Here is a 26,453-nt window from a genome sequence, read left to right on the forward strand (position 1 = left end):
ATAGAGGAGTGGACCAGGGTGTTGCGGAGGGAGCGGTCCTTTCTGAATGCTGGGAGGGAAGGGGAAGATGTGTCTGGTGGTGGGATCATGCTGAAGATGGCAGAGAATGATATGTTGAATGTGGAGGCTGGTGGGGGTGAAAGGTGAGGACAAGGGGAACCCTATCGTGGTTTTGCGAGGGAGGGGAAGGGGTGAGAGCAGAAGTGCGGGAAATAGAACGGACACGGTCAAGCGCCTTGTCAACCACAGTAGAGGGGAATCCTCGGTTGAGGAAAAAGGAAAACATATTGGAAGCACTAGTATGGAAGGTGGCATCGTCAGAGCAGATGTGGCGGAGACGGAGAAACTAGGTGAATGGAATAGCGTCCTTGCAGGAAGCGGGGTGGGAGGAAGTGCAGTCCAGGTAGCTGAGAGTCAGTGGGCTTGTAGTGAATGTTTGTCAAAAGCCTATCCCCAGAAATGGAGACGGAAGTCGAGGAAGGGAAGAGTTGGAGATGGATCATGTGAAGGTGAGGGAAGGGTGGAAATTGAAAGCAAAGTGAATGAAATTTTCTAGTTCAGGGCGAGAGCAGGAAACGGCACCGATAGTCATCGATGTACCGGAAAAAGCGGTGAGGGAGGGGACCTGAGTAGGACGGGAACAAAGAATGTTCCACATATCCCATGAAAAGGCAGGCATAGCTAGGACCCATGTGGGTTCCCATAGCAACACCTTTAATTTGGATGAAGTGAGTGAAGTCAAAGGAGAAGTTGTTCAATGCGAGAACAAGTTCAGCCAGGCAGAGGAGGGTGGTGGTGGATGGGAACTGGTGGGGCCTCTGTTCAAGGAAGAAGCGGCGCGCCCTCAGGCTGTTTGGTGGGGGATGGAGGTGTAGAGGGATTGGACGTTCATGGTGAAAAGGAGACGGCTGGGGCCAGGAAACTAAGTGGCGGATGGTGTCTGAAGAGTCGCGGATGTAGGTGGGAAGAGACTGGACAAGGAGGAAAAAATAGTCGCGATAGGAAGAGATAAGTTCCATGGGGCAAGAACAGGCTGAAACGATGGGTCTACCAGGGCAATCCTGTTTGTGGATCTTGGTAAGGAGGTAGAAGTGGGCTGTGCAGGGTTGGGGGTCTCTGAGTTTAGCGGAGGGAAGATCTCCAGAGGAGATGAGGTCAGTGACAGTCTTGGAAATGATGGCTTGATGTTTGGTAGTGGGGTCATGGTCCAGGGGGAGGTAGGAGGAGGTGTCAGAGAGTTGGTGTTCAGTCTTCGCAAGGTAGAGGTCAGTTTGCCAAACAACAACAGCGCCACCCTTGTCAGCAGGTTTAATGACTCTGTTGGGGTTAGATCTGAGAACGGAGTGCTGCAACTTCAGAGGGTGGTAAGTTGGAGTGAGTGAGGGGAGCAGAAAAATTGAGACATAAGAACATAAGAAATAGGAGCAGGAGTAGGCCAGTTGGCCCCTCGAGCCTGCTCCGCCATTCAATAAGATCATGGCTGATCTGATCCTAACTGCCAATCCACTATCACCGACCCATCTCCTGAATCTAACAGAATTAGACACACGAAATAGGAGCAGGATCAGGCTACACGGCCCCTGGGCCCGCTCCGCTACCCACAGGGCCATGACCGATCCGAACCTCGCGATGTCACGCCGGCAATTTGCAAGGAAAAGATCTGGAGTGGGCAAGAGGCCAGGGGGGAGGGGTCCAGGTAAAATGAGAATTCTGAAAACTGAGAAAGGGTCAACTGTGTTGTGGGGGGGGGGGGGGGGTGACTGGCCAAAGAAGTGGGCACGGAGACAAAGGCGACGGAAAAAGAGCTCTGTGTCATGCCGAGCTCGAAATTCATTGAGGTGGGGGTGTAAGGAGATAAAGCTCAGGACTGATCATTTGGGGTCAGAAAGGGGAAGGTCAGAAGGGATAGTGAAAACATGGCAGGGGGTGAAATTGGAAGAAGGGATGGGGTCAGAGGAAAGTGATGGGGAAGAAGGTTCTCGGACCTTAACCTCTGTCCCTATTTTTTTCACATGGCAGCTGTTGATGAATCTGCCATTCCCATTTACACCTCTTCTAGACTCGTCTTTTGTTTCTTAACTTGTCCCATTACCATCTCCTTTTGCCTTGCACCATCATCCCTTTTGCCATTTAATCTCTCCTGCCTTCCATCCCGTCACAGACCTTACCTTTTGTTCTTTCCTCCCCTCCCCTCTTTCCCTGCCCCTGCACTTGTTTAAAATCTGTTACATCTCTAACTTTTTCCAGTTCTGGCGAAAGGTCATCGACCTGAAACATTAACTGTTTCCTGCCACAGATGCTGTCTGACCTGAGTATTTCCAGCATTTTCTGCTTTTATTTCAGATTTCCAGCATCCGCAGTATTTTGCTTTTCTATTATTGCTGCAGTTTGTTCAGTTCAGCATTTAGGAATCGTAATGTATTTAAAACTTTTTAATACATTTTTAAACGTCATTTAATTAGAAATCCTTTCACTTCAAATAGGAGACTCCGATGATGTTAAAAAGGAACAAAAAGACAAGAAGAAGAAAGATGATAAGAAAAAGAATGAAGATCAATCCAGTGAAAAAGATGGTGTGTATTTTATAAGTGTCTTGAGTCACTTGCCAAGAAATATAAATGTTTGAGCTTGTTGGTGAGTTCGGACTATATTAAGAACTGCTTATCAAAAGACTTCAAAATATTTGTCTGCTTGGATATGAAATTTGTTTGGGGTCTGGTTTTGTAGAAAATCTGCATTTAGAAGTAGTAAGCTTTTAGGTTGTGAAAAAGAAAGCATCTTTCAATTGACAAAATAAACATTGTAGTCCTGAAATAGTTATTTTATTCCTTGATGGTTAATTTACTCCAATAGAGAAATTTTAAACAAGCATACAAAAGCCAGATGCTGGAAGTCTGAAATAAAAACAGAAAATGCTGGAAATACACAGCGGGTCAGGCAGCATCTGTGGAGAGAGAAACCGTTGACCCTTCGTCAGAACTGAAACGCTATCAGTCACTTTGTTTAACAGCAATTGGGGTGATTAGTAAAGGACTAACCAAATGGCCACAAGACTTTTTTTAGGTTTGAGTAGGAATGTTGAAGAATTACTTTATTTAAAAAAAAAGTCTTGTATGTAAATTTGAGAGCTGGCTTATTTTTAGAGGAAATACTATTGCAGCCACTGGTAGATATGGTAAAGCAGCTTTAGGAACATCTCGTATCGAAAGATATTTCAGGGTAAGTGCGATTTCTACAAAATTCATTCAAATTTCCATGCCCAGGACTTCAAAATAAAAACCTGCATCATGGTTAGCTGTGGTATTTTGGAGCTGCATCCAATTTTACATATTTTCAGGTTGCTGCCACAAAAATTAAAAGGTCACCTGGTGACTGCTAACCAATGGAATAATGTGCTCTTAAGTGTTAGATATGTATGATTACAGTATATAGTTTTTTTTTGCATTAAGCTAATTTTTTTAAACATTAAGAACCTACTAAATTCTGACATGAGGTGGTTGTCTTAATGTCTTCTGTTGTTTCATTGAGTCTGTGCAGTTCCATTTCTTAAGTTAATTGATATGTAATATAATCAAAGTTCAACAGAAATATAGGCTTTTTGTTACCAAGAGCTGTAATGTATTAAGCTGTGACATGCCCAGTCTATATAATACTTTTGGGGGGGGGGAAATTTGGTTGCTTTGCGCCTCCTGTTAGCGGCCCATGGGACGCAAAGCCACTAGCGCCCGGACATGTCGCCGCTAACTCCTACCGCGAAATTCATTGGCATGCGCAGCGCCCCGGCCGCAAACTTCAGTTGCGCCCCCTGACCTATCGCCAGATGATATGTCCGACAGGGCCGGGTGCACTTTTTCAGCTGCGGTGACGCAAGTTAAAGGGCAGGTGTCAGGCGGCCTTTTTTTTGCCTGACTGCCAGCAACTGCCCCTTCCCCTTCTTTCTTCGGGGTGCCGGCTGCGATTGCTCAGCCCGGCACTCCGCTCGAGTGCAGTGCTAGGCCCCTCCCCTTTAATCAGGAGAGGGAGGCCTGTAATAACGCGGCGCTATGTGCTGACGCGCATGGCGCTGGTGCACATAGTGCCGCACAATTCACTGGTAGCGCCCCAAGAAGGACGGGGAGCGCTTCCAGTAGCTCCCTGCCTCCTGCTTGGGGCGCTACCACTGAATTTATAGCGCAGGAGTGCTAAAAGTAGCGCCCCAAAGGGGATGCCACTGAATTTCTCCCCCCCCCCCCCCCCCCTTTATGCCTGGACTAGTTAGTTCAAGATCAAAAGTAAAAGTTCAGTGTAAGGAGTAAATGCCACTCGAGTAAAACACCTTTCTCAACGTCACAACACAAGGAGGAGTAGCAAGTAAAGTTACAGATAACTATTTAGTTTATTGGTTAGCGTTTGTGTTAGCTAGACAGTTAAATAGCCTTAAAGCTAAACAAATAGTTTGAAATAACTGTTGGCTAACCTGACAGGACAGCTCGCATGCACATCCTGTGCCATGTGGGAGCTCAACACTCTGTGTCTTGGAAAACCACATATGCCAACTGCTCAAGATGAGAGTTTGAGCTTGAGGGGTGGCTGGCATCATTACAGTGCATATGGGAAGCTGAGTGTTTTGTGGATAGCACATTCCAGGAGGTGGTCATCCCACAGCTACGGAGAGTTCAGGAGGAGAGGGAGTGGATGACCACTTGGCAGACTAGGAGAAACAAGCAGGCAGTGCAGGAATGCCCTGGGAGTGTGGCACTCACAAACCCATATTCATTGTTGAATACCAGTGAGGGTGATGACACCCTGGGGAAGTATGGTCAGAAGCAATTCATGACACACTGGGAGGTGTGGCTGCACAGAGGTGCACAAAGTGCAGACATGCAGTTGTTATAAAAGATTCAATAGTCAGGTATAGACTGGCGTTTCTGCAACCACAGACGTGAGTCCTGAATGATGTGTTTACCTCCCTGGTGCCAGGGTAAAGGATATTGCTGAATGGGTGCAGGACATTGTGAGGGGAAGGGAAACCGAAGTCATGGACCATGTTGGAACCAATGACATAGGTCGGAAAAGGGTTGAGGTCCTGCAGGTAGAGTTTCAGGAGCTAGGAAAAAGATTATAAAGAACAGGACCTCAAAGGTGGTAATCTCTGGATTACTCCCAGTGCTAGTGCGTACAGAAGGAGGAAGATAGTGCAGGTATCTGGAGAAGTGGTGCAAGAGGAAGGGCTTCAGATTCCTGGGGCATTGGGACCAGTTCTGGGGCAGTAGGGACCTGTCCAAGCTGAAAGGGTTGAACTTGAACGGGGCTGGGACCATTGTCCTCGTGGGGAGGTGAACTCGTGCTGTGGGGGAGGGTATAAACTAACTAGGGAGGGGCACCAAGACTCAGCAGAGCGGAGAGACAAGGTGCTTGGAAAACTAGGAGGGACAAAAAATAGTGTAGAACGAGCAGGAATTAGATGGAGGGAAAAAAGCAAATCAGTCTAGCATTGTGTTGGAATGCATGTGTTAATGTGAGGAATGTTAAAATAAGTTTGACACATGGGGTTATGATAAAAGTCACTATAACGAGACCTGGCATAAACATGGGCAGGAATGGGAACTAAACATTCCTGGCTATCAATGTATTCAGAAGGGATAGGGAAGGCAAAAGACAGGAAGGGAGATGGTAGTATTGATCAATGATAATATTACAGTTCTACGGAGGGACGGTATACGAGAGGGTTCAAAGACTGAATTTATTTGCTTTAGAGTTGAGGAACAGAAAAGGAGCTGTGACATTGGTGGATATTTACTATAGACTTGCAAATAGTGAGAAGGAGATAGAGGAGCAAATCTGTAGGAACATTTCTGAGAAATGTATAAATAATACAGCAGCAATAGAGGACTTCAATTATCCTAATATAGACTTTTGGGGGGGGGGGCGCGGGGAGGAATAGTAAAGGGCAAGGAGGGTGAAATTTCCTAAAATGTGTACTGGGGAACTTCTTAATTGGTATGTTTCTAGCCCAACGAGGAAGGAAGTAGTGCTCGGCCTAGTTCTGGGGCATGAAGGTAGGCAAGTGGAGTGTGTTCCAGTGAGAACATCTGTGCAATAGTGACCATAATAAAATTAGATTTAAAGTAGTTATGGAAAGGGACAAAGAAAAATCAATGATGAAAATGCCCAACTGGAAGTGAGCCAATTTCAGTGTTTCCAATCCACCTAGATCCCTTCTCAAATCAAAAATCAGCCAGGAAAACAGTAAATGTGCAATGGTAGGTCTTAAAGGTGGAGAAAGTTGGGGTACAAACCAAGCATATTCCCATAATGAGGAAGGATGGAGCATCCAAAGCTAGAGGTCCCTGGATGAAGTGGGGGGGGGGGGGGGTGTAGAGATATTGGATAGGATAAAAATAGCTAGGAAGGAGGTGCTGAGTAGTTTGGCATCACACAATTAACAAGTCACCCTGTCCAGATAGGATGCATCCAAGGTTGCTGAGGAAAGCTAGGGTTGAAATAACAGAAGCTCTGACCACAATCTTTCAATCGTCCTTGGATATGGGAGTAGTGCCAGAGGACTGGAGGATTGCAAATATTACACCCAGCTCAAAAGAGGGATAAACCTGGTAACTACAGGCCAATCGGCCTAACGTCAGTGGTGGGAAAACTACTAGAGATCATTGTCGAGGACAAAATTAATTCTCATTTGGGGAAGCATGGGTTAGTAAGGGACAGTCAGCATGGATTTGTTAAAGGCACTCGTGTCTGACTAACCCGATTGACTTCATTTGAAGTAACAGAGGGTTGATAAAGGTCGTGTAGTAGATAATTGTCTTTCCAAACTTTCAAAAGGATTTGATAAAGTACCACATAACAGACTTATTTGGAAAATAGAAGCACATGGTATTAAAGGTATCTTGGGTATGCAATGGGATAGGAGGTAGAGTAGTGGTGAACGAATGTCCTTCTGACTGCAGAGACGTAGGCAGTGGAATCCCCCGGGGTCAGTATATTAGGATAATTGTTTTTCTTGTATATAAATGACCTGGATTTGAACATGGAGTACAATTTTGAAGTTTGCGGATGATACAAAATTTGGCAACGTAGTAAATAGTGAGCAGGATAGTAGCGGATTCCAGGAGGACATGGACAGACTGGTGAAATGGGCAGTCACATGGCAGATGCAATTTAATGTGCTCAAGGTGTGAAGTGATGCACTTTGGGAGAAACAACATGGAGAGGCAGTATAATCTAGATGGTACTATTTTTTGAGGGAGTGCAAGAGAGAGGGACCTGGGCGTGCATTTTCACAAATCTTTGAAGGTGGCAGGGCAACTTGGTAAGACAGTTAAGGAAGTGTATGGAACACTTGGCTTTGTAAATAGGGGCATTGAATAGAAAAACAAGTAAGTCATGCTAAACCTTTACAAATCTCTGGTTAGGCCTCAGCTGGAGTATTGTGTATAATTCTGGGCACCACACCTTAGGAAGAATGTCAAGGCTTTGGAGAGGGTACAGAGGAGGGTTACCCGGATGATACAAGGGATGAACTACTTCAGTTATGTGGAGAGATTGGAGAAGCTGGGATTGTTCTCCTTTGGAGCAGAGACGGTTCAGAGGAGACCTAATAGAGTTATTCCAAATTATATGGGGTTTTGATGAAGCAAGTAGGGAGAAACTATTTCCTCTGGGAAGTGGGTCAGTAACCAGAGGTTATTTAAAATAATTTGGAAATTAAGAGAATTCTTTTGAGGGCTATTAAGATCTGGAACACACTACCTGAAAGGGTGGTGGAATCAAATTCCATAGGAACTTTCAAAAGGCAATTGGACATGTACCTGAAGGGGACTAATTTGCAGGGTTATAGGGGGGGAAAAGCTGGGGTGTGGGACTAAATTGGACTGCTTTTTCAAAAGAGCTGGCACAGGCACAACTGGCCGAATTGCCACCTCCTGTCCTGCAATGTCCTATAATTTGTTTCAGTTGCAGATTTGTTCAGTGATTGCAAATGATGGCTGTAACTCAGTAATAATCAGTTAATGGGAGTAACTGGGTTGTGTACAGGCAATTATTCTAGTATATAATTGCATTTAATACATTGTAGATTTGCTGTAGTTTTTAATAAATTGATTTGGACCATACACTTAAATCCTGAATGAAGGTTGTTAAAACGCTTTGACTTCTATTTCTCGGAATATAAGTATCTGATTCCTGTGTTTTTTTTCTTCAGAAAACTTTGTTTCACTAGTTTTAAAACAGTAGGGCTATTGAGTCATTAGTGTCCAGAAAATTTGATTTTTGCCTCATCCTGCAGATACGATTACTATTGCTGTCTTAAGTATTGTAATGCTAATATAGTGAAGTATTGGTAAATGAAATGGGAAAAGTAAATGTAAATGCAGGTTTTCAACATCTGTCCTCTGTATTAATACAGTGGGTGAACTGTGGAAAGCAAAACTTGTGATAAACTTGTTTTTAAATTCTTATAAGTGACCTAAATAACTGCCTTTAATTCTTGCATTTTAGATGCCAGTGATGGTGGCAAAATACAGAAGACATTATTAGATCGCTGGAGAGAGTCACTTGTGGCTTCTACTAGCTTAGCTCAGGTTTTCCTTCATCTCTCTACACTGGATCGTAGCATTATATGGGCCAAGTCTTTGCTGAATGCTCGCTGTAAGATCTGTCACAAGAAGGGAGATGCAGAAAACATGCTGTTGTGTGATGGCTGTGATCGAGGGCACCACACATACTGTTTGAGACCAAAGGTTAAGGTTTGTACATAGTACTTTTTAAAACAAAAAACGTGTATAAACAGTCTAAAATTTTATTCTGGCTGCTCAAAAGAAAATTCTTTAATGTGACCAATTTCTCTTAGATCATTCCAGATGATGATTGGTTCTGCCCTGAATGCAGGCCAAAACAGCGATTTCGCCGTCCATTGGCCAGACAGAGGCCATCATTGGACAGTGAGGAGGAGGAGGAGGATGTGGCTGAAGTGGAGGACTTAGAAGAGGAGCTGATGGAAGCAGAGAGTGAAGAGGAGAAAAAGGAGGCAGTGGAAGAAAATGAAACTGAGGAAGAAAGTGAAATGGAAAACAGGTATTTTTAAGTACCAAATTGTTTTGAAGCCTTGTACTATGGCTTTAGCGGTTTTGTTGGGTTTTAGTATCGGTCATCAATATAGCCAGAAAAGAAAATACACTACAAGGGAACTTAGCGTATCCAACATAATGGTTCACCCCAAATGGCAACTATGGTCCAGCTATAGAGGCAAGTGCGATAGGCAATATGTGCTAAATTTCCAATGACCTAGCCAGCATTGCTACCAGCTTAAAAATCTGCATGTCTGGTGAAACGTGCTCCATTGGAAAAAGCTATGAGCTGACCACTTAGCTGTTGTAGCAAAATCAAATGCAGCTAATGGGAGGGTAGATAATCGAGGTCCCACTGTGTAGGGCTGTTTGTAACAAACTGATCTAAAGTTGATGGGCCTGTATTGGACCAAATTGTGTGTGGGGGGGAAGGGGGGAGAGCCTGTTTTTCTCTCTTGCATTCCTGTAGCAATTACTCTTTGTTCAGTGACACAGCGGATAATGTTTTGTCGAAGTATGTTTGTTAGGACTGCAATGGTTACAGATGGTGCTCATTATTACTGAAATTTTCTTTTAAATGCCTGTAGCTTGGTGAGAATGGGACCTAGTGTAGCGCTTCCAATGTGTGATTCCATATCCTTCATACAAGTGTTATCACATGGTATTGTCAGATCTGTTGTGCATGAATGATCAAATCACTTTGTTCCTCAATTGGCTGCCCGTCCTCCAGTGCATCAAATTCAAAACTCTCATCCTCATTCGAATCCAAACATCCCTCAGTAAACTTCTACTCTCCAGAAATATTGCATGTGTCAGTAGATTGTACATTCTACCCAATATATGTCGGGTGTTATGATGAAGCTTTCAACGCATATTTGCATTAGTGACAACAGTAATTGCATGGTATTAAATTTGATGGTATCTGCCCCTTCAAACTGCTCTTGGTGTATAAAAGGGTACATGTACACTTGGGGACCAAAAATCTCAAACATGACCAGTTTAAAATTCCAAATGGCTTTGGTGAATATTTCCAATAGAGCTATTGTTAAGGTGGTTAAGTTCCATCTTGTAGATAGGGCTAGTCCTAGCAAAACGATGCTGGGAATAATTTAAAATGCAATATTTCAAAAGATGTCACTAATCAGAATTTAAATTTTAGGGAAACGCCAATTTGTTTCCTGTTGTATTAGTAAGTGAACGTCTGGCCAGTAAAAACATAAGAAATAGGAGCAGGAGTAGGCCATTTGGCCCCTCTAGCCTGCTCGGCCATTCAATAAGATCATGGCTGATCTTTTACCTCATCTCCACTTTCCTGCATTATCCCCATATGCCTTGATTCCCTTAATATTCAAAAATCTATCCATCTCTGTCTTGAATATACTCACGATTGAGCCTCCACAGCCCTCCGGGGTAGAGAATTCCAAAGATTTCCCACCCACTGAGTGAAGAAATTTCTCCTCCTCCTCGGTCCTAAATGGCCGACCCCTTATTCTGAGACTGTGACCCCTGGTTCTAGACTCCCCAGCCAGGGGAAACCTCCTCCCTGCATCTACCCTGTCGAGCCCTGTAAGAATTTTGTATGTTTCAATGAGATCACCTCTCATTCTTCTAAACTCTGGAGAATATAGGCCGAATCTACTCAATTTGTCCTCATAGGACAATCCCCCAATCCCAGGAACCAGTCTGGTGAACCTTTGTTGCACTCCCTCTATGGCAAGTATATCCTTCCTTGGGTAAGGAGATCAAAACTGTACACAATACTCCAGGTGTGGTCTCACCAGGGCCCTATATAATTGCAGTAAGATGTCTTTACTCTTATACTCAAATCTTCTTGTACTAAAGGCCAACATACCATTTGCTTTTCCTAATTGCTTGCTGTACCTGCATGTTAACTTTCAGTGATTCGTGTACAAGGACACCCAGGTCCCTCTGAACACCATTTCCCAATCTCTCTCCATTTAAAAAATACTCTGCTTTTTCTATTTTTCCTACCAATGTGGATAACTTCACATTTCTCCACATTATACTCCATTTGCCATGTTCTTGCCCACTCACTTAGCCCCTTGAAGCCTCCTCACATCCTTCTCAACTTACATTCCCACCCAGCTTTGTATCAGCAAACTTGATATTGCATTTGGTCCCACTCATCCAAATCATTAATGTAAATTGTGAATAGCTGAGGCCCAAGCACTGATCCTTGCGGTATCCCACTAGTGGCAGCCTGCCATGACCCGTTTATTCCTACTGTTTTTTGTCCATTAATCAATCCTCAATCCATGCTAGTATATTACCCCCAATCCCATGAGCCCTAATTTTGTTTAATAATTTTGTGTGGCACCTTATCAGATGCCGTCTGAAAATCTAAATACACCACATCCATTTGTTCCCCCTTATCTATTCTGCTAGTTACAACCGCAAAACTCTTAACAGAATTGTCAAACACGCTTTCCCTTTCATAAATCCATGTTGACTCTGCCCAATCCGATTATTATTTTCCAAGTGCCCTGTTACCACGTCCTTAATAATAGATTCTAGCATTTTACCGACTACAGTACTGATGTCAGGCTAACTGGTCTGTAGTTCCCCGTTTTCTCGCTCCCTCCTTTCTTAAATAGTAGGGTTACATTTTGCTACTTTCCAATCTGTGGGAACTGTTCTAGAATCTATGGAATTTTGGAAAATGACTACCAATGCATCCACTATCTCTATAGCCACCTCTGTCAAAACCCTAGGATGTAGGCCATCGGGTCCAGGGGATTTATCGGCTTTCAGTCTCATTAATTTGTCCAGTACTTTTTTTTACTAATACTGATATCATTCAGTTCCTCATTCTCGCTAGACCCTTGGTTGGCCACGATTTCCGAGAAGTTTTTTGTGTCTTCCGTGAAGACAGACGAGGTATTTGTTTAATTACTCTGCCATTTCCTTATTCCCCATTATAATTTCTCCTGTCTCAACCTGTAAGGGACCCACATTTACTTTCTCTAATCTTTTCCTTTTTACATACCTATAGAAACTTTTACAATCTGTTTTTATGTCTCTCGCTAGTTTACTCTCATTCTATTTTCCCTTTATCAATTTCTTGGTCCTCCTTTGCTGAATTCTAAAATCCTCAATCCTCAGGCTTGCAACTCTTTTTGTCAGCCTCTTTGATCTAATACTATCTTTAACTTCTCTTGATAGCCACAGTTGGACCACTTTTCCAGTGGGGTCTTTGTGCCTTAAAGGAATGTATATTTGTTGTAAATTATATATTAATTCTTTAAATGCTAGCCATTGCTCGTCCACTGTCCTACCTTTTTAATGTAGTTTCCCAATCTACCTTGGCCAACTAACTCCTCATACCTATGTAGTTTGCTTTGTTTAGATTTAAGACCCAAGTTTCGGATTTAATTAAGTCACTTTCAAACTCGATATTAAATTCTATCATATTATGGTCACTCTTCCCTAAAGGCCCCTTGACTACAACGTTATTAATTAACCCTTTCTCGTTGCACAATACTAGATCTAAAATAGCTTGTTCCCTAGTTGGTTCCTCAACATACTGATCTAGAAAACTATCTTGCATACATTCCATGAATTTGTCCTCTGCACTATTACTGCAAATTTGTTTTGGCCAGTCTATGTAGATTAAAGTCCCCCCATGATTACTGTATTGCCCTTGTTACATGCACCTCTAATTTCCTGATTTTATACCTGCCCTACATTACAGCTACTATTTGGGGGCCTATAAAGAACTCCCAGCAATGTTTTTCTGCCCCTTGATGTTTCTTAGCTCCACCCAAACGGATTCTACTACTTGATTTTCAGAGCCAAGATCCTTTCTCTCTACTATCATTATCCCATCCTTTATTATCAGGGCTACCCCTCCTCCTTTTCCATTTTGCCTATCCCTTCTAAGTTATATATCCTGGAATATTTAATTCCCAACCTTGGCCACTTTGTAACCATGTCTCCTTTATGGCTAATTAGATCAAACCTGTTAATTTCTATCATTATTTTGTTGCAAATGCATCGTGCATTGAGAGAGAGTGCCTTTAGCTTTGACATTTCTATTTTCCCCTGATGTCACCTTAGTCACTGATGCCTTATTACCTTTGTTACTCTCTCTGCCCCTTCATGATCCCCACTGCTAATTTTTACCCAAAACTCTACTCTGCTCTAGAGCCTTGACATTTCTCTCACTGCTTTTAAATTTAATCTTTGAATCCTCCCGCCTGCGCACTCCCCCCCCCCCCCCCCCCCCCCCTTCATTAGTTTAAAGTCCTGTCTACTGCCCTAGTTATTCGGTTCGCCAGGACACTGGTCCCAGCCCGGTTTAAGTAGAGCCCGTCCCAACGGAACAGCTCCCTCTTGCCCCAGTATGGGTGCCAGTGCCCCATGAACTGAAACCCGTTCCTCCCACACCACTCTTTGAGCCATGCATTTAAACCTTTAATCTGTTTGTCCCTATACCAATTTGCGCGTGGCATTATTACCTTTTGAGGTTGTGCTTTTTAATTTGGATCCTATCCCTCCAAGAAGTTCTCCAGCCACAAGGAGATGTCTTTAACCCTGGCACCGGGCAGGAAACACAACCTTCGGAACTCTTGGTTGTGGCTGCAGAGAACAGTATCTATCCCCCTGACTATACTGTCCCTTAGCACAACTACATTCCCTTTCACTCCCCCCACTTGAATGGCCTCCTGCACTATGGTCAGCCTGCTCATCCATCCTACAAGCTTTTCCAAAATCCACACAGGCAGCAAGAACCTCATTCCTGTTGGACAAGGACAAAGGCTGAGGCTCCTCAGCACTCCAGTAATCGGACACACTTGCTCCAAAATTGGATCGGTTTGCACACCCGTTATCGCTACAGTTTGCATGTTGAGATCTATTTGTTTAGAATTTGATTGTACTGGAAGGTATCCCTAATAGTTCAACAGCTGAATAGACTGTTCAGTTAATTCCTAACTATGTCAAAAGGTATTTCAGAATATAGGAACAGGAGTTGGCCATTCAGCCCCTCGAGCCTGTTCTGCCATTCAATTAGATCATGGCTGATCTGTATCTTAACTCCATCTACCCACTTAGGTTTTAGGTATTAAGAGTTACGGAACCAAACAAATCTCAATTTTGACATTTCCAATTAACCTAGCCTCAACAGTTTTTTAGGGCGAGTTCCAGATTTCCACTACCCTTTGTGTGAAGAAGTGCTTTCTGACATTTCCCCAGAACAGCCTAGTTCTAATTTTAAGGTTTTGCCTTTTTGTTCTGGGCTTTCACCAGAGGAAATAGTTTCCCTCTTTCTACCCTAGCAAATCCTTTAATCACCTTAAACATCTCAGTTAGCTCACCCACTAATCTTCTATACTAAAAGGAATACAAGCCTAGTCTATGCAACCTGTCCTCATAATTTAACCCTTTTAACCCCAGTATCATTCTGTTGAATTTATGCTTCACCCCCTCCAAGGCCAATATATCTTTGCTGAGGTGCAGTGCCCAGAACTGACTGCAGTGCTCCAGATGGGGTCTAACCAGAGCTCTATAGCTGTAACATAACTTCCACCCCTTTGTATTCCAGCCCTCTCGAGATAAAAGCCAACATTCCATTAGCCGCCTTAATTATTTTTTGTATCTGTCTTTTAGTGATTTCTGTAATTGGACCCCATAATTTTTATTAACAGTCTCTTATGTGGAACCTTGTCCAATGTCTTCTGGAAGTCCATACAAATGACATCCATAAATATTCCCTTATCTACCACGTTTATTAGCATCTCAAAAAAAATTCAACTAGGTTCATTACACATGACTTCTTACAGATCCATGCTGGCTCACTCTGATCAGCTCATATTTGTCCAAATGCTCAGTCACTCTGTCCCTATTAACCGATTCTAGTAACTTCCTGACAACTGACGTTAAACAAATAAGCCTATAATTTCCTAGTTTGTGTTTGATGACCCTTTTCAGAGTCAGTTGCCTTAAATGTCTCTTGATTACTGAAAATATTGGGGGAATCTGGCGTAGAGGCCCAATCTCTGAAAGCATTTTATATGTCGGTAGTTTGGGCATGAAAATAGCTTCTAGTATTAGCATATTCTGGCCACCACATTACAGGAAGGATGTGATTGCACTAGAGGGGGTGCAGAGGAGACTTACAAGGATGTTGCCTGGGCTGGGGAATTTTAGCTATGAGGAAAGATTGGATAGGCTGGGGTTGTTTTCTTTACAACAGAGGAGATTGAGGTGTATAAAATTGAGGGGCCTAAATAGAGTGGATAGGAAGGACCTATTTCCCTTAGCAGAAGGGTCAATAACCAGGGGACATAGATTTAAAGTAATTGGTCAGAAGTTGAGGGGATTTGAGGAGAAATGTTTTCACCCAGAGGGTGGTGGGGGTCTGGAACTCGCTGCCTGAAAGGGTGGTAGAGACAGAGACCCTCTTCACATTTAAAAGTACTTGGATATGCACTTGAACTGCCGTAATCTACAAGGCTACGGACCAAGTGCTGGAAAATGGGATTAGGATGGATAGCTCTTTGTCGGCCGACAAAGACAAGATGGGCTGAATGCCCTCCTGTGCTGTAAATTTCTATGATTCATACTATTAATGGCTTTATCTGTAGATTTTATACAGCATTGCAGACTCTTCAGTGATGACATCGGATTTGATTTTTTTTAATGTTTTGGTTCAGGTCTACAATGGTGAGGAACTTTATTTTAAAAGCTAATTCTGGGACTGTATAACTAGTTTCTGTTAACGTCTCACTGAATTTCATCCCCATCAGAATATAGATATTTTAAACACTTCAATTTGGTCACCGAAGTTGTTTCAAATGTGCAGTAAATGAATGCTTCTCTTGTATAAATGTTTTGAGCAGAATATGTGCGTTTTTGTTTCCTTAACCAGTCAACCACGAAGAGGAAGACCTCGGGTAAAACTACAAATCAAAGGCAAAAGAGGCAAATCCAGTACTCCAAAAGCAACAGGTACCCAGCACACAGGTAGAAGAAAATACACCCCTCGCAGTCAGTCAAATACCCCCAAATTGACTGCATCTGCTGGTAGAAATAGTGGCAGAAGATTGGGGAGGAAGCCAAAATCTGCATCCAACTCTGAAATAAAACCCATGTCCAGACCATATCGTCGTGCTAAATCCTGCCAAGCAGATGAATCCTTCAGTGAACTGGCTAGCCCCCGTCGGCGACGGAAATATCGGAAGATTGCTACCAGCACTCCTGAATGCAGCACTTCAACTTCGTGCAGTGTTAACATTTCTGATTTAGACCTCTCACAGGATGAGCCCGTAAGAAAAAAGAGGAAATATACACGTCGTGTACAACAGAAACCAACTCAGGTGATTAAAACAGGCAAAAGAGGCAGAAAACGGAAATCTGCAGGTAGGAAAAAGTGTTGTTTGAATGTAATGCAGTAACCTCTTGAAAAACTAATGGCAAGAGATAGAGTGCAATCCATTTCACTGAAGTGAATTGTTGAAAAGTGAGCAACTGATTAGAAATTTCTGAATCCTTCTGCTTCTGTTTCCAAACTTAATAGCCATTATTAAAACAAGTTTTTGTCTAGGCAGATTGTTGGAGCACCATCATGTAGCACCACAAAATGTACTTGAGTTCATTTCCAGAACCTTTCAACACTACTGAGTTCCCAATTTTCCCAACAGGCTGGTGGTAAATCAGGAGGATTGTAATTGTAAAGACCTCCTAAATAATGGTATTGGTGGAGGCCTACTAGTGGATTCTTAGTCACATTTGGTGCATGATCTAAGAGGCAAAAATGTTCCTACATTTTGAATAAGTATATTAAACTCAGTGTAGCATAAGGGACAGCCTGTTCCCAATATCATCGAATTCAAAGAAATTTGCATTTTTGTTTAAAAGAGCACTTGTGACTGACTTGTTAGCAAATGGTTAAAAAAAATTGTGGGAGTGAGTACTCCCTCCTTTAGTTGTGATGCTATAGCCTATTTGTGTGTTGCTTCAGGTATATCTCTGAAAAATTCACATCAAATTAATTATCTGGGATGTCCACTCTTATATAAATTACTCTTAAAATAGTTGATGCCACAAAATTCAGGATGTCTGTCGCCACTATATTGGTTTTAGTACAACTTGCAAGCAATTTACAGGCTTTTAAAGAAATTGCACCAGATTTTTGAAAAGGGCCACTTAACCTTTCAAAACCCCTGAAATATATTAAACTATTGAGGTAACTAATCCTGAAATTCTGGATTAGCTTTTTACCTCAACAACTGAAGAAGAAAATAAGTTTCAACGTACAGTTACCTGTTGTGCTGCTTTTCAAAAAATGTAACTATAATTTACCATTTTGTTTAGTACCCGGTGCATATCTTGAAAATCTGACTGATCTTACCAAATGCATTGAAATGATGTATTATGTGGTATACAGTCCCATTATATATGTTCAGCAACAACTTGCATTTATATAGCACTTTTAATGTAGAAAGCATCCTATGTCTTCAGAGCAAAAACTGACACTCAGCAGAAGACTTCAAGATGGCCAAAAACTTAATTGGAAAGAAAAGTTTTGAAGAGGCTTTAAAGGTGGGGAGAGGAGTAGTAAATGCAGGGGAATAGAATTAGAGCGAGTTCCAGAGTAGGGCCATGTCATCTGAAGCTCCTGCTTGAATGGTGAACTAGAGGTTGGTGGTGGGGATATACAGGTGGCCAGAATCAATAAACCAGTAAGCAGCTAGAGAAAGTTCTGGAGGAATTTGTGAATGAAGATGAGAGTTTTGAATTTGATGCACTGGAGGACAGGAAGCCAATGGAGACCTGTGGGTTGATGGGTTATGGGACCTAGTACAGGACAAGATGCAAGCAGTGGAGTTTCTGTATATTGGAGCTGGAGAGGAGGATGTTGAATTTGTATTGAGATGATAATGTGGACAGAGGTTGCAATAGCAGAAATGAGTTAAGAACAGAGGCGGAGACTGTATTGCAGATGTAGAACTAAGCGGTTTACGTGATGGATAAGCTGTAGGGCTTGAGGAGCGAATGGGACGCTGAGATTTTGCATGGTCTGGTTCTGCCTGAGTGATTTAGTAAGGGAGGAGGTGGAATTGGGTCAGGTGTAGAATTTTTGTCAGGAATCAAATAATATGTATGTAATAATATCTTTGGTATTCCCAATGTTCATTTGGAGAAATTTCTGACTCAAACGAAAAGGGAAAGAAAACATCAGGCCCATTGAGCCTGATCCAGCTGGCGGTGCAACCTTGCACACTGTCTGACTAGCCTCTAGCAGTGCTTTCTTCTGCAATAGGCAAAAAAAACACCTTTGGTGGGGGAAATCTTGTAGCCAATTCAGGAAAAACTGAGGTACCCTTAAAACAATTGAGCATGCTCCAGGAGACTCTGGTTACCCATGACTCGCCAGAGTCTTGACTAACTTAGCAGATTACCCTATTCTTTTCTGTTCAAGTTCCATTTAACTATAACAATCCCATATTCACTACATCTCAGCAGTTTATTCTGTAGGTTGCCCTCTGCACCCTCGCCAGAGCCCCTGTATCTTTTACCAATGGTACAGAGTACTCAAAAGTGTGGGCTTATCAGAGCTTTATATAGTGATCTTTGTTTTGTAATCCGTGGTCACAGCATTGCACCTTGCACCATATTTGCATTCCTATAACCACGTCGCCATTGCTTCTGCACCTTTAATGAGCAATCAGCTACTGTCCCCAGGTCCTGTTCCATTTCCTTGGTACCCCTGCATGGTGTAAACATGCCAGGTATTTTAACCCCAAGTACATCACACTGCGCTTGTCCATGTTAAATAACATCTGACACACAAAGACCCATTCAATCAACTTGTTTAAATCAGTTTGCAGCATATCAATTTGTTCTGTTACCAATCTTATGGACATCTTTGTATCATCCATGAATTTGGAGACTGACTGACTGACTGTGTAGACCATGATGCCAAGAGACACTTTGTAAATAAGGAGAAGGCGATTGTCAAGAATGGAATCTTGGAAGTAAAGGAGGATGGAGTAGTTGATCCTGTGGACTGCTGCATAGGGGTTTGGAAGGGATAGCACACCATAGTTGCTATTGCAAATGATGAGTCATTGGTGACTTTGATCAGGTGCAGTAGGCAGGAAGAAAACCAGACTGAAAGGAATCAAAACAATTGAAAACAGAATGGAGGCAAGAAATGTTCAAGCACCTTACGATGAGGCAGTAGTTGGAGGGGGTTCAGGAGCTGATTGATTAATTTCCTTCATTAAGAAAGACTTGCATTTATATAGCGCCTTTCACGACCACCGGACGTCTCAAAGTGCTTTACAGCCAATTAAGTATTTTTGAAGTGGAGTCACTGTTGTAATGTGGGAAACGTGGCAGCCAATTTGCGCACAGCAAGCTCCTACAAACAGAAATGTGATAATGACCAGATAATCTGTTTTTGTGATATTGGTTGAGGGATAAATATTGGCCAGGACACTGGGGATAACTCCCCTACTCCTCTTCGAAATAGTGCCATGGGATCTTTTACATCCACCTGAGAGAGCAGACAGGGCCTCGGTTTAACGTCTCATCCAAAAGACTGCACCTCCCTCAGTACTGCACTGGAGTGTCAGCCTAGCTTTATGTGCTCAAGTCCCTGGAGTGGGACTTGAACCCATAACCTTCTGACTCCGGCAAGTGTGCTACCCACTGAGCCACAGCTGACACTGAAAGGCGAATGATGCTTGTGCAAAGGAAACCATTAAGAATTGGATGGATAGGGGATTAAAGGAGAAAGTGGTGGATCTCGGGGGAGTGGGAGCAGGAGCAGAGTGTGGCTGGAAGGTGCCAGATTGAGAAATGAGATGCTCAAATGCAGAGTGCAAACAATGTGCATGAGTGGCATGGAGGAGCAATGTTGCCAAATCAGTTGAAGGAAAATGCTCAACATGAACAAGTCCTTTTAAGTAGGAGCATAAGAAGTGGAGGAAGGAGTTTGTAGTAAATTTGGTGATCGAGAATTCAGGCCGTTAAATGAGCAGAAAATTTAGCTGCCGGAAAATCGATAAATCTGCAGCTCCCAGCTCAGACAGGAAAACGGTTCAGTGGCTTCTGAACTACTTTGACTCTTGTGTGGGAGAGGGAGCATGCCATCTTCTCCTTTCCAGTTAAAATCGTCACTCTTCCCTACTGCAAACATTAGGTGTATCTCTGTTAAAGGAGTCTTTGCAAACTACTGCCTGATCTCCAACCTCCTTTTCCTCAAGTCCTTGAACTTGTACATAGAAGTTACAACAAAGAAGCAAGCTATTTGGCCCACCCTGTTGGTGTTTATTGTATATGTGAAAAAAACAGTTCTAATCACATTTGCCCATCCTGTTCCCATATCCCTTCAACTGTTTTTCCTTCATCCAGCTATCCAATCTAATACTGAATGTTGACATGGTTTGTCTCAACCACTAACCCTAGAAATGAATTCTGTAGCCTCACAACTCTGAAGAAATTTCTCCTGCCCTTGGTTCTTCTGTTTTTCACAGCCATATGAACCTGAGGTGCTGCCTTGAATGTTCTGTGAATCTGTATCCCCTGCCCTTCCACAGCAAAGTTTCATCATTGCTGTTCACACTTGCAGTTACTGACATTAAATTCCATCTGTCACTACTTGGCCCATTCCCCCATCTTAACAATATTTCTATGCAATTTCCTTTGGTCTTCTAAAGAATTAACTGTCTCATAATTTGATATCTGCAAATTTCAACACCACTCCCTGTAGGCGTATATCCAAATCATTGATATACAGTGAACAAAAGTTGCCCCAGAACAAAAGGGACCCCACTGTCATCCACTCTTTTGCATTAAAAATAACTGTCCTTGACTCCTATCTTTGATTTTTTTTTTTCTCAAAACCAATTTTTTGTCCAGTTTACTATCCTTACCCCATATTCCACATCCCTTAATCTTCTCTAGTAACCTCCCATGTGGTTTTCCTAAAGTCCATGTGCATTGCATCCACTGCATTTCCCCCATCTGCCATGTCTGTCACTGCCTCAAAGAATCCTGAGGTTTGTCGAGCATGATCGTCCCTTTTGACATCTGTGCTGGCTGCTTCTATTTTTCGCTAGGTAGATACGTGGTACTGTCATCCTTAATTTTAAAACTTTCAAATTTTCCCTACCACAGGTGTTAAGCTAACTGGTCTGTAATTACTCGGATTAACTATCCCATTTTAAAAATGGGTAGTGCATTAGCCACTCTCCAGTCCTCCAGCACACATCCATACTCAATAGAGCCCTGAAATATTTTTTCTAGGGCCTTTTTTCGCTTCCCTCGACTCCTTCAGGATGCTAAGATGTATCCCGTCAATCACTTTTTTTAATTTTTGAAATGTTTTCCTTGTACTCCCTCTTGACTTTCTTTATCCCATTCTTAACCTCTTCATTTCTCATTCTACTTCAGTTTTTTTCAGTATTATTGTTCTCAGCTTCCAGATTCTTGCCCACCCTCCCCCCCCCCCCCCCATAGCTTTGTTTAAATCCTTCCAATCAATTTTTCACCTCTCCCACAGCCCAGAAAATTGCACTAACCAAAGTCAAGAATGATATTCTCTGACCCTATTATGCATTATCCCTCCTTGATCTCTCCAGCTTTTGACATGGTTGACCACACCATCCTCCTCCAGCTCAGTAGGACTGTCCTCACTTGGTTCTGACCGTAGCCAGAGCATTTCCTGCACCATCAATTCAGGAGTTCCCCAAGGATCCATTCTTTCTTATCGACCTCTCGCCCCTATGCAACAACATCCAGCTTCAACATGTATGCCCCCAGCCACTGCCTTAGGCTGAATCTGGCTCTGCATCTTGTGACTACACTTCAGAATATTTCATTGGCTGTAAAGTGCTTTGGGATGTCCTGAGGTAATAAAAGACTCTATATAAATGCAAGTCTTTCTTATCCTATTCAACTCTAAGCTGAGCTTCTGGCCCCATATCCCCTCTATCACAAAGACTGCCTACTTCCATCTCAATAGCCTAGGCTGCTTCCACCCTTGCCTCCGCCCATCTGCTGAAACCCTCATCATGCCATTATCATTTCCAGACACAACTATTCCAATGCTCTTCTTTGTCCTCCTGTCATCCTCTCTGTAAGCTCATCTAAAATTCTGTTGGCACATATCCTATCTCACACCAAGTCCCGCTCACCTGCCACCCTTGTCCTTGCTGACTTGCACTGGCTCGCAGTTCCCCAGCACCTCAAATTTAAAATTCTCATTCTTGTGTTTTAAAACCCTTCATGCCTCTTCTCTCCACCCCCCCCCCCCCCCCCCTCCGTACGCTCCATTCCTCTGATTCTGTTCTTTTGTGCATCCCCCTCCTTTCAGCTCGCCATTGGCAGCTGTGCCTTCAGCGGCATTTCCCTCCCTAAACTTTTCCGCCTCCCTAAACTATTCCTCCACTTCCTTGAAGCCTGCCTCTTGGGCCAAACTTTTCGCGTCTCCTCCTTTGGCCCGGTGCCCATTTTTTCATTATTGTCTCTGAAGGACTTTGGGACTTTTTTCTGTTAATGGCATGATATGCATACAAGTTGCTTCTTCTAGTCTTGCCTGCATATATTTGGCAGTAAAGCCTTGTGGGTTCACCTGAAGTCTCTTGAAGGGACTTGCGAAATGCCTTGCCTATGGTATGTGGAGTATTCCCTTTATTCGAAGAGTGTCTACTCAAATATGAACAATCCAGTTTTCTTTCAATATTTCTGTACAGTGCAATGTGATGAAATACTCTGGGTTTGACAAAGCGAGGCAAGGATTAAACCAGCTAGTATTCAGAATCATTATTTGGAAATTGAGTTGATTGATAAAACTACTTTTTTGTGAATACTCAGAATATCTAATGCTTTAAGATATTTTGAGTGTTTGCAAGCCTTAAATGCAATTCAATGACTTTGTCATCCAATGTTTACTGAGCCAGAGGCAAGAAATGAAAAGCTCAGTCTGTGGTTGTGTGATTTATTTTAGTCACAATTTATTTATTTTTTGTTTAAAAAGATACAGCGATGCAAGTATCAAAAGTAACAGGGAGTCGGAGGAGTTCAAGTCGACACTCTGGCATACATGAGCTTTCTGTTTGTGAACAACTGATAGTTGACTTAGTACGGCAGGAGGACAGTTGGCCGTTCCTGAAACTAGTAAACAAAGCCCAGGTATATTCAGTTACATTATATTTATCTGTAGTACCATAGATTCTGTTTCTAGCACATTAAAGTTGTGTATTAATACAGGTGATTGGTTGATTATTTGTATTTTAAACCAATGAATGTGACCCTTTTTTGTCTTGATCATAAAATCCTAATTCATGTATGCAAGTAATAAGAATTTAATACTCTTGCATTTCAGTTACTGTTGCTATTAGCTTTATATAGTAAAACTTGGATATTGGGTAATCAAGTAACAATTCATATCCTTTTGCCTCACATGCAGTACTGTATAAATATTGATGGGTTTGGTTAAATAAGTGCATTTTCTGGTTATGTAGCAGTACAGTCACCTTGTGCATGTCACAGGTAGAGCACCAGTGTTTACTTAAGGCTATTTAATCTCAAATGGGAGAGCAGCCCCTTCAAAGATGTTTAGTCTATTTCTGTGTCTTTTTTTCCCCCCAAAGTAATGCATTTACTTAGAAATCTAGGTAGTGAGCTAATACTTCGAATTCGCATTGGGTCAGTTACGCAAGTGTTTTTAGTCTTTTTCAGGCCATAGAGTGTTTATTGCAGTGTAATTGAATGTCTTGATCAGAATGCTTTATATTACACAGATGAGGAATAACATTCCATTAACAGCATAGCACCTTTTTTCTATTTTCTTCACAGGTTACTGATTACTACGATATTATTAAAAAGCCAGTTGCCTTAAATATTATAAGAGAAAAACTAAACAGATGTGAATATAACTTTGCATGTAAGTTTAAAAAGGTTTAAATATCTTTTTGGTTTTATCTGTCTCCAGTCATCCTTTTATTTTAAGTCAACTGTGATGATTTGTTTGTATTTAGTCAATTAGATATTCAGGGCAATCAAAAATCAGTTCCATTCACTAGACTGATGGGGAATGCTACCAATCAGATGTAGCCCAACTCTTTTTAAATCTCTGCTCTGAAAGAAATACTTGGGCTGCGCAAACTTCTGCCTTTTTCGTCACTTCCCCTCACTTTAGCACATTAAAGTAGAATGGGTGACATGAAACACAGATCCCAGCCCTCCCTGCTCAAAGTCCCCTCCTCCTTCAGTTGTGGCCTGGCCTGCCTCAACATTCCAATTTCTTCCTTGCCTGTGTGTGTTGTACCAGCTTCTGCACACCTGTCCCACCAGCAACTCGCTACATGTCCGACTGCCATTTTGCTGCGTACTCTGGGCTATAACAAAGATTAGACCTAGATTTGCGTGCATCACGGCTGATCAATCACCTTGCTGCCAATTGTGGAATATTGCTGATGCAAATTAGCTACTGTTTGTCAATATAATAGGTAGTGAGCTTCAAAAGTAATTAATTGTGCATGAAGCACTTAATTGTATTTGTGTAGCACCTTGTGTTGAAATTCATCAGTGCTTCACGCAGGTTACTTTGTAAGTTCAGTACCTACAGTATTATGTAGGTAAACATGGCAGACATTCTGCATCCTGCAAACAGCAGTGAAATGAATGACTGGTTACTTTTTCTCATGGTGGTATTGGTTGTAGGAGGCATATTGGCCAGGCTACTGGTAGAATTAAACTTTTCCTTTTAAAAGTGTGATGGGATCTTTAACCTGAGCCACTCGAGCAGCATATGGGAATGCAGTTCAATTTCTCTGACGGGCAGCATCTTTGCTAATGCAGCACTTCAGTAATGCACAGAAATGTTGGCCTAGATTATGTATTCAAGGAAGTGATGCACAATTTATTTTGTATTTGCGCACTTATAATGTATTGTGCATTACATGGTATAAACCTTCTGTTACAAGACTGTATCCTCCCATTCAGTGAGTAATGTAGAAATCTGCTAATGTAGCTAAAAATTGTTTTTAAATTCCAGTTTATAAATTGTTTTTCCCTTTTGCAGCGGATTTTATTGATGATGTAGAATTGATGTTTACAAACTGTTTTGAATACAATCCTCGAAACACAAGTGAAGCAAAAGCTGGGATAAAACTTCAAGCCTTCTTTCACAATCAAGTAGAAAAGCTGGGATTGCCAATGAAACCTGCCAATGTGGACCATCCACCACAACCTCCAGCTACCAAAAGGTCAAGAATTTAAGGTTGTTCAGTGGTGTTGCTTTAAGTAGGAACATTTAAAACATATGGTGTTCCATTTTTTTGAAATGAAAACGAGAATCATGCCACAGACTGCCTTGCCCTTCTATGAACTGCAATAACTTTTATTTTACAACCTTGAAATGCGACCTGCACTGGACTAAAATTCTTTCTATTGTTAAGCACTCAGGAAAATGTAGTGTGAAGCTGCATTTTGCAACAATAAATTTGTAGAGATTTCATAATTTGTGTATATTGGATTGGATACAGTACTGTTTTACTGAATGATTTTTGTACTTTTTCGAAGTAACATTCATGCATAGTAGTGTCTTCCACTAAACACAGGGTAAATGCTATACTTTTATAAATATAATTGTGGCGCTCTCCTGTCATTTTGTGAAGAAATAAGTTGTTAATTTGTTTAAAGAAAAATCAGTCACCAAGTCTCCAGTTACACCTTTATTTTTGTTTTAATAGTTTTTTTTAAACCAACAAAATGCTACACTACACATGAGTGAGAATTGTATATCATTTCAGTACTGTATATGTTTCATGCTGGTGAGAATGATTGGTCTGCCATGAAATAGAGTAGATATTTATTCAGTGTTGAAAACAATTTGTGGGATGTTGAATTTCTCTTGTATTTATGACATTTGTAATTGAAACTTGGGGGGAGGATTGAGTTTTTTTCACGCTGCAACATTTTGATTTTTTTTTTTTTAAACACATCCTTTCAAATGCCCAATAAAATGTGGAATCCGGGAACTAGATTGTTATGTAATGTTTCTGGCATCAGTAGTTTTGAATTTGATAATGTGGTTTGCTTTGTAAACAATTTTTGTTTCTTTGTACAAATAAAAGTTTAAGTTGACGCAGTCGATGCTTGAATGTGTAACAAACTATTTGTGGAGAACTTAAATGGAGATGCTTAGTAATATAATTCAATTAATTTCACCAACTGTGTGCTTTGTTTTTGAGTACCTCCATTGAGCCGCCTTTGAGACAACTGCAGTATTGATGCATGGCTGTGTGGGAGCATTTTGGCACAGCTCTCACCTGCTGCATAATGAGCAACAAACATGTTTTGATAAACAATTATACTATTCTTCAATTGTCAGTATATTTGGATACACATGCAGTT

The 26,453-nt window shown here is 41.9% G+C and overlaps 1 protein-coding gene across 5 annotated transcripts in view; it reads left to right on the forward strand.

The window, feature by feature from the left end:
- baz1a (bromodomain adjacent to zinc finger domain, 1A) overlaps positions 1 to 26,190 on the forward strand; it is a 112,155-nt gene extending 85,965 nt beyond the window's left edge. For 4 of the 5 annotated variants that reach the window (XM_086003367.1, XM_086003365.1, XM_086003366.1 and 1 more), the window contains 7 exons: positions 2,484 to 2,573; positions 8,494 to 8,741; positions 8,846 to 9,069; positions 15,952 to 16,442; positions 23,071 to 23,225; positions 23,892 to 23,979; positions 25,120 to 26,190. In XM_086003367.1, coding sequence (XP_085859493.1) covers positions 2,484 to 2,573; positions 8,494 to 8,741; positions 8,846 to 9,069; positions 15,952 to 16,442; positions 23,071 to 23,225; positions 23,892 to 23,979; positions 25,120 to 25,316 — 1,493 coding nt within the window. In that variant the 3' untranslated portion in view covers positions 25,317 to 26,190. Of the gene's footprint in view, positions 1 to 2,483; positions 2,574 to 8,493; positions 8,742 to 8,845; positions 9,070 to 15,951; positions 16,443 to 23,070; positions 23,226 to 23,891; positions 23,980 to 25,119 lie in introns of those variants that run through there. The other variant, XR_015080275.1, reaches the window with a different exon arrangement.
- Positions 26,191 to 26,453: the final 263 nt, after the last annotated feature.

The sequence above is a fragment of the Somniosus microcephalus genome, chromosome 12 (assembly GCF_052327205.1).
Source record: "Somniosus microcephalus isolate GS21.2 chromosome 12, FLI_Smic_1.0, whole genome shotgun sequence".
Taxonomy (NCBI): Eukaryota; Metazoa; Chordata; class Chondrichthyes; order Squaliformes; family Somniosidae; genus Somniosus; species Somniosus microcephalus.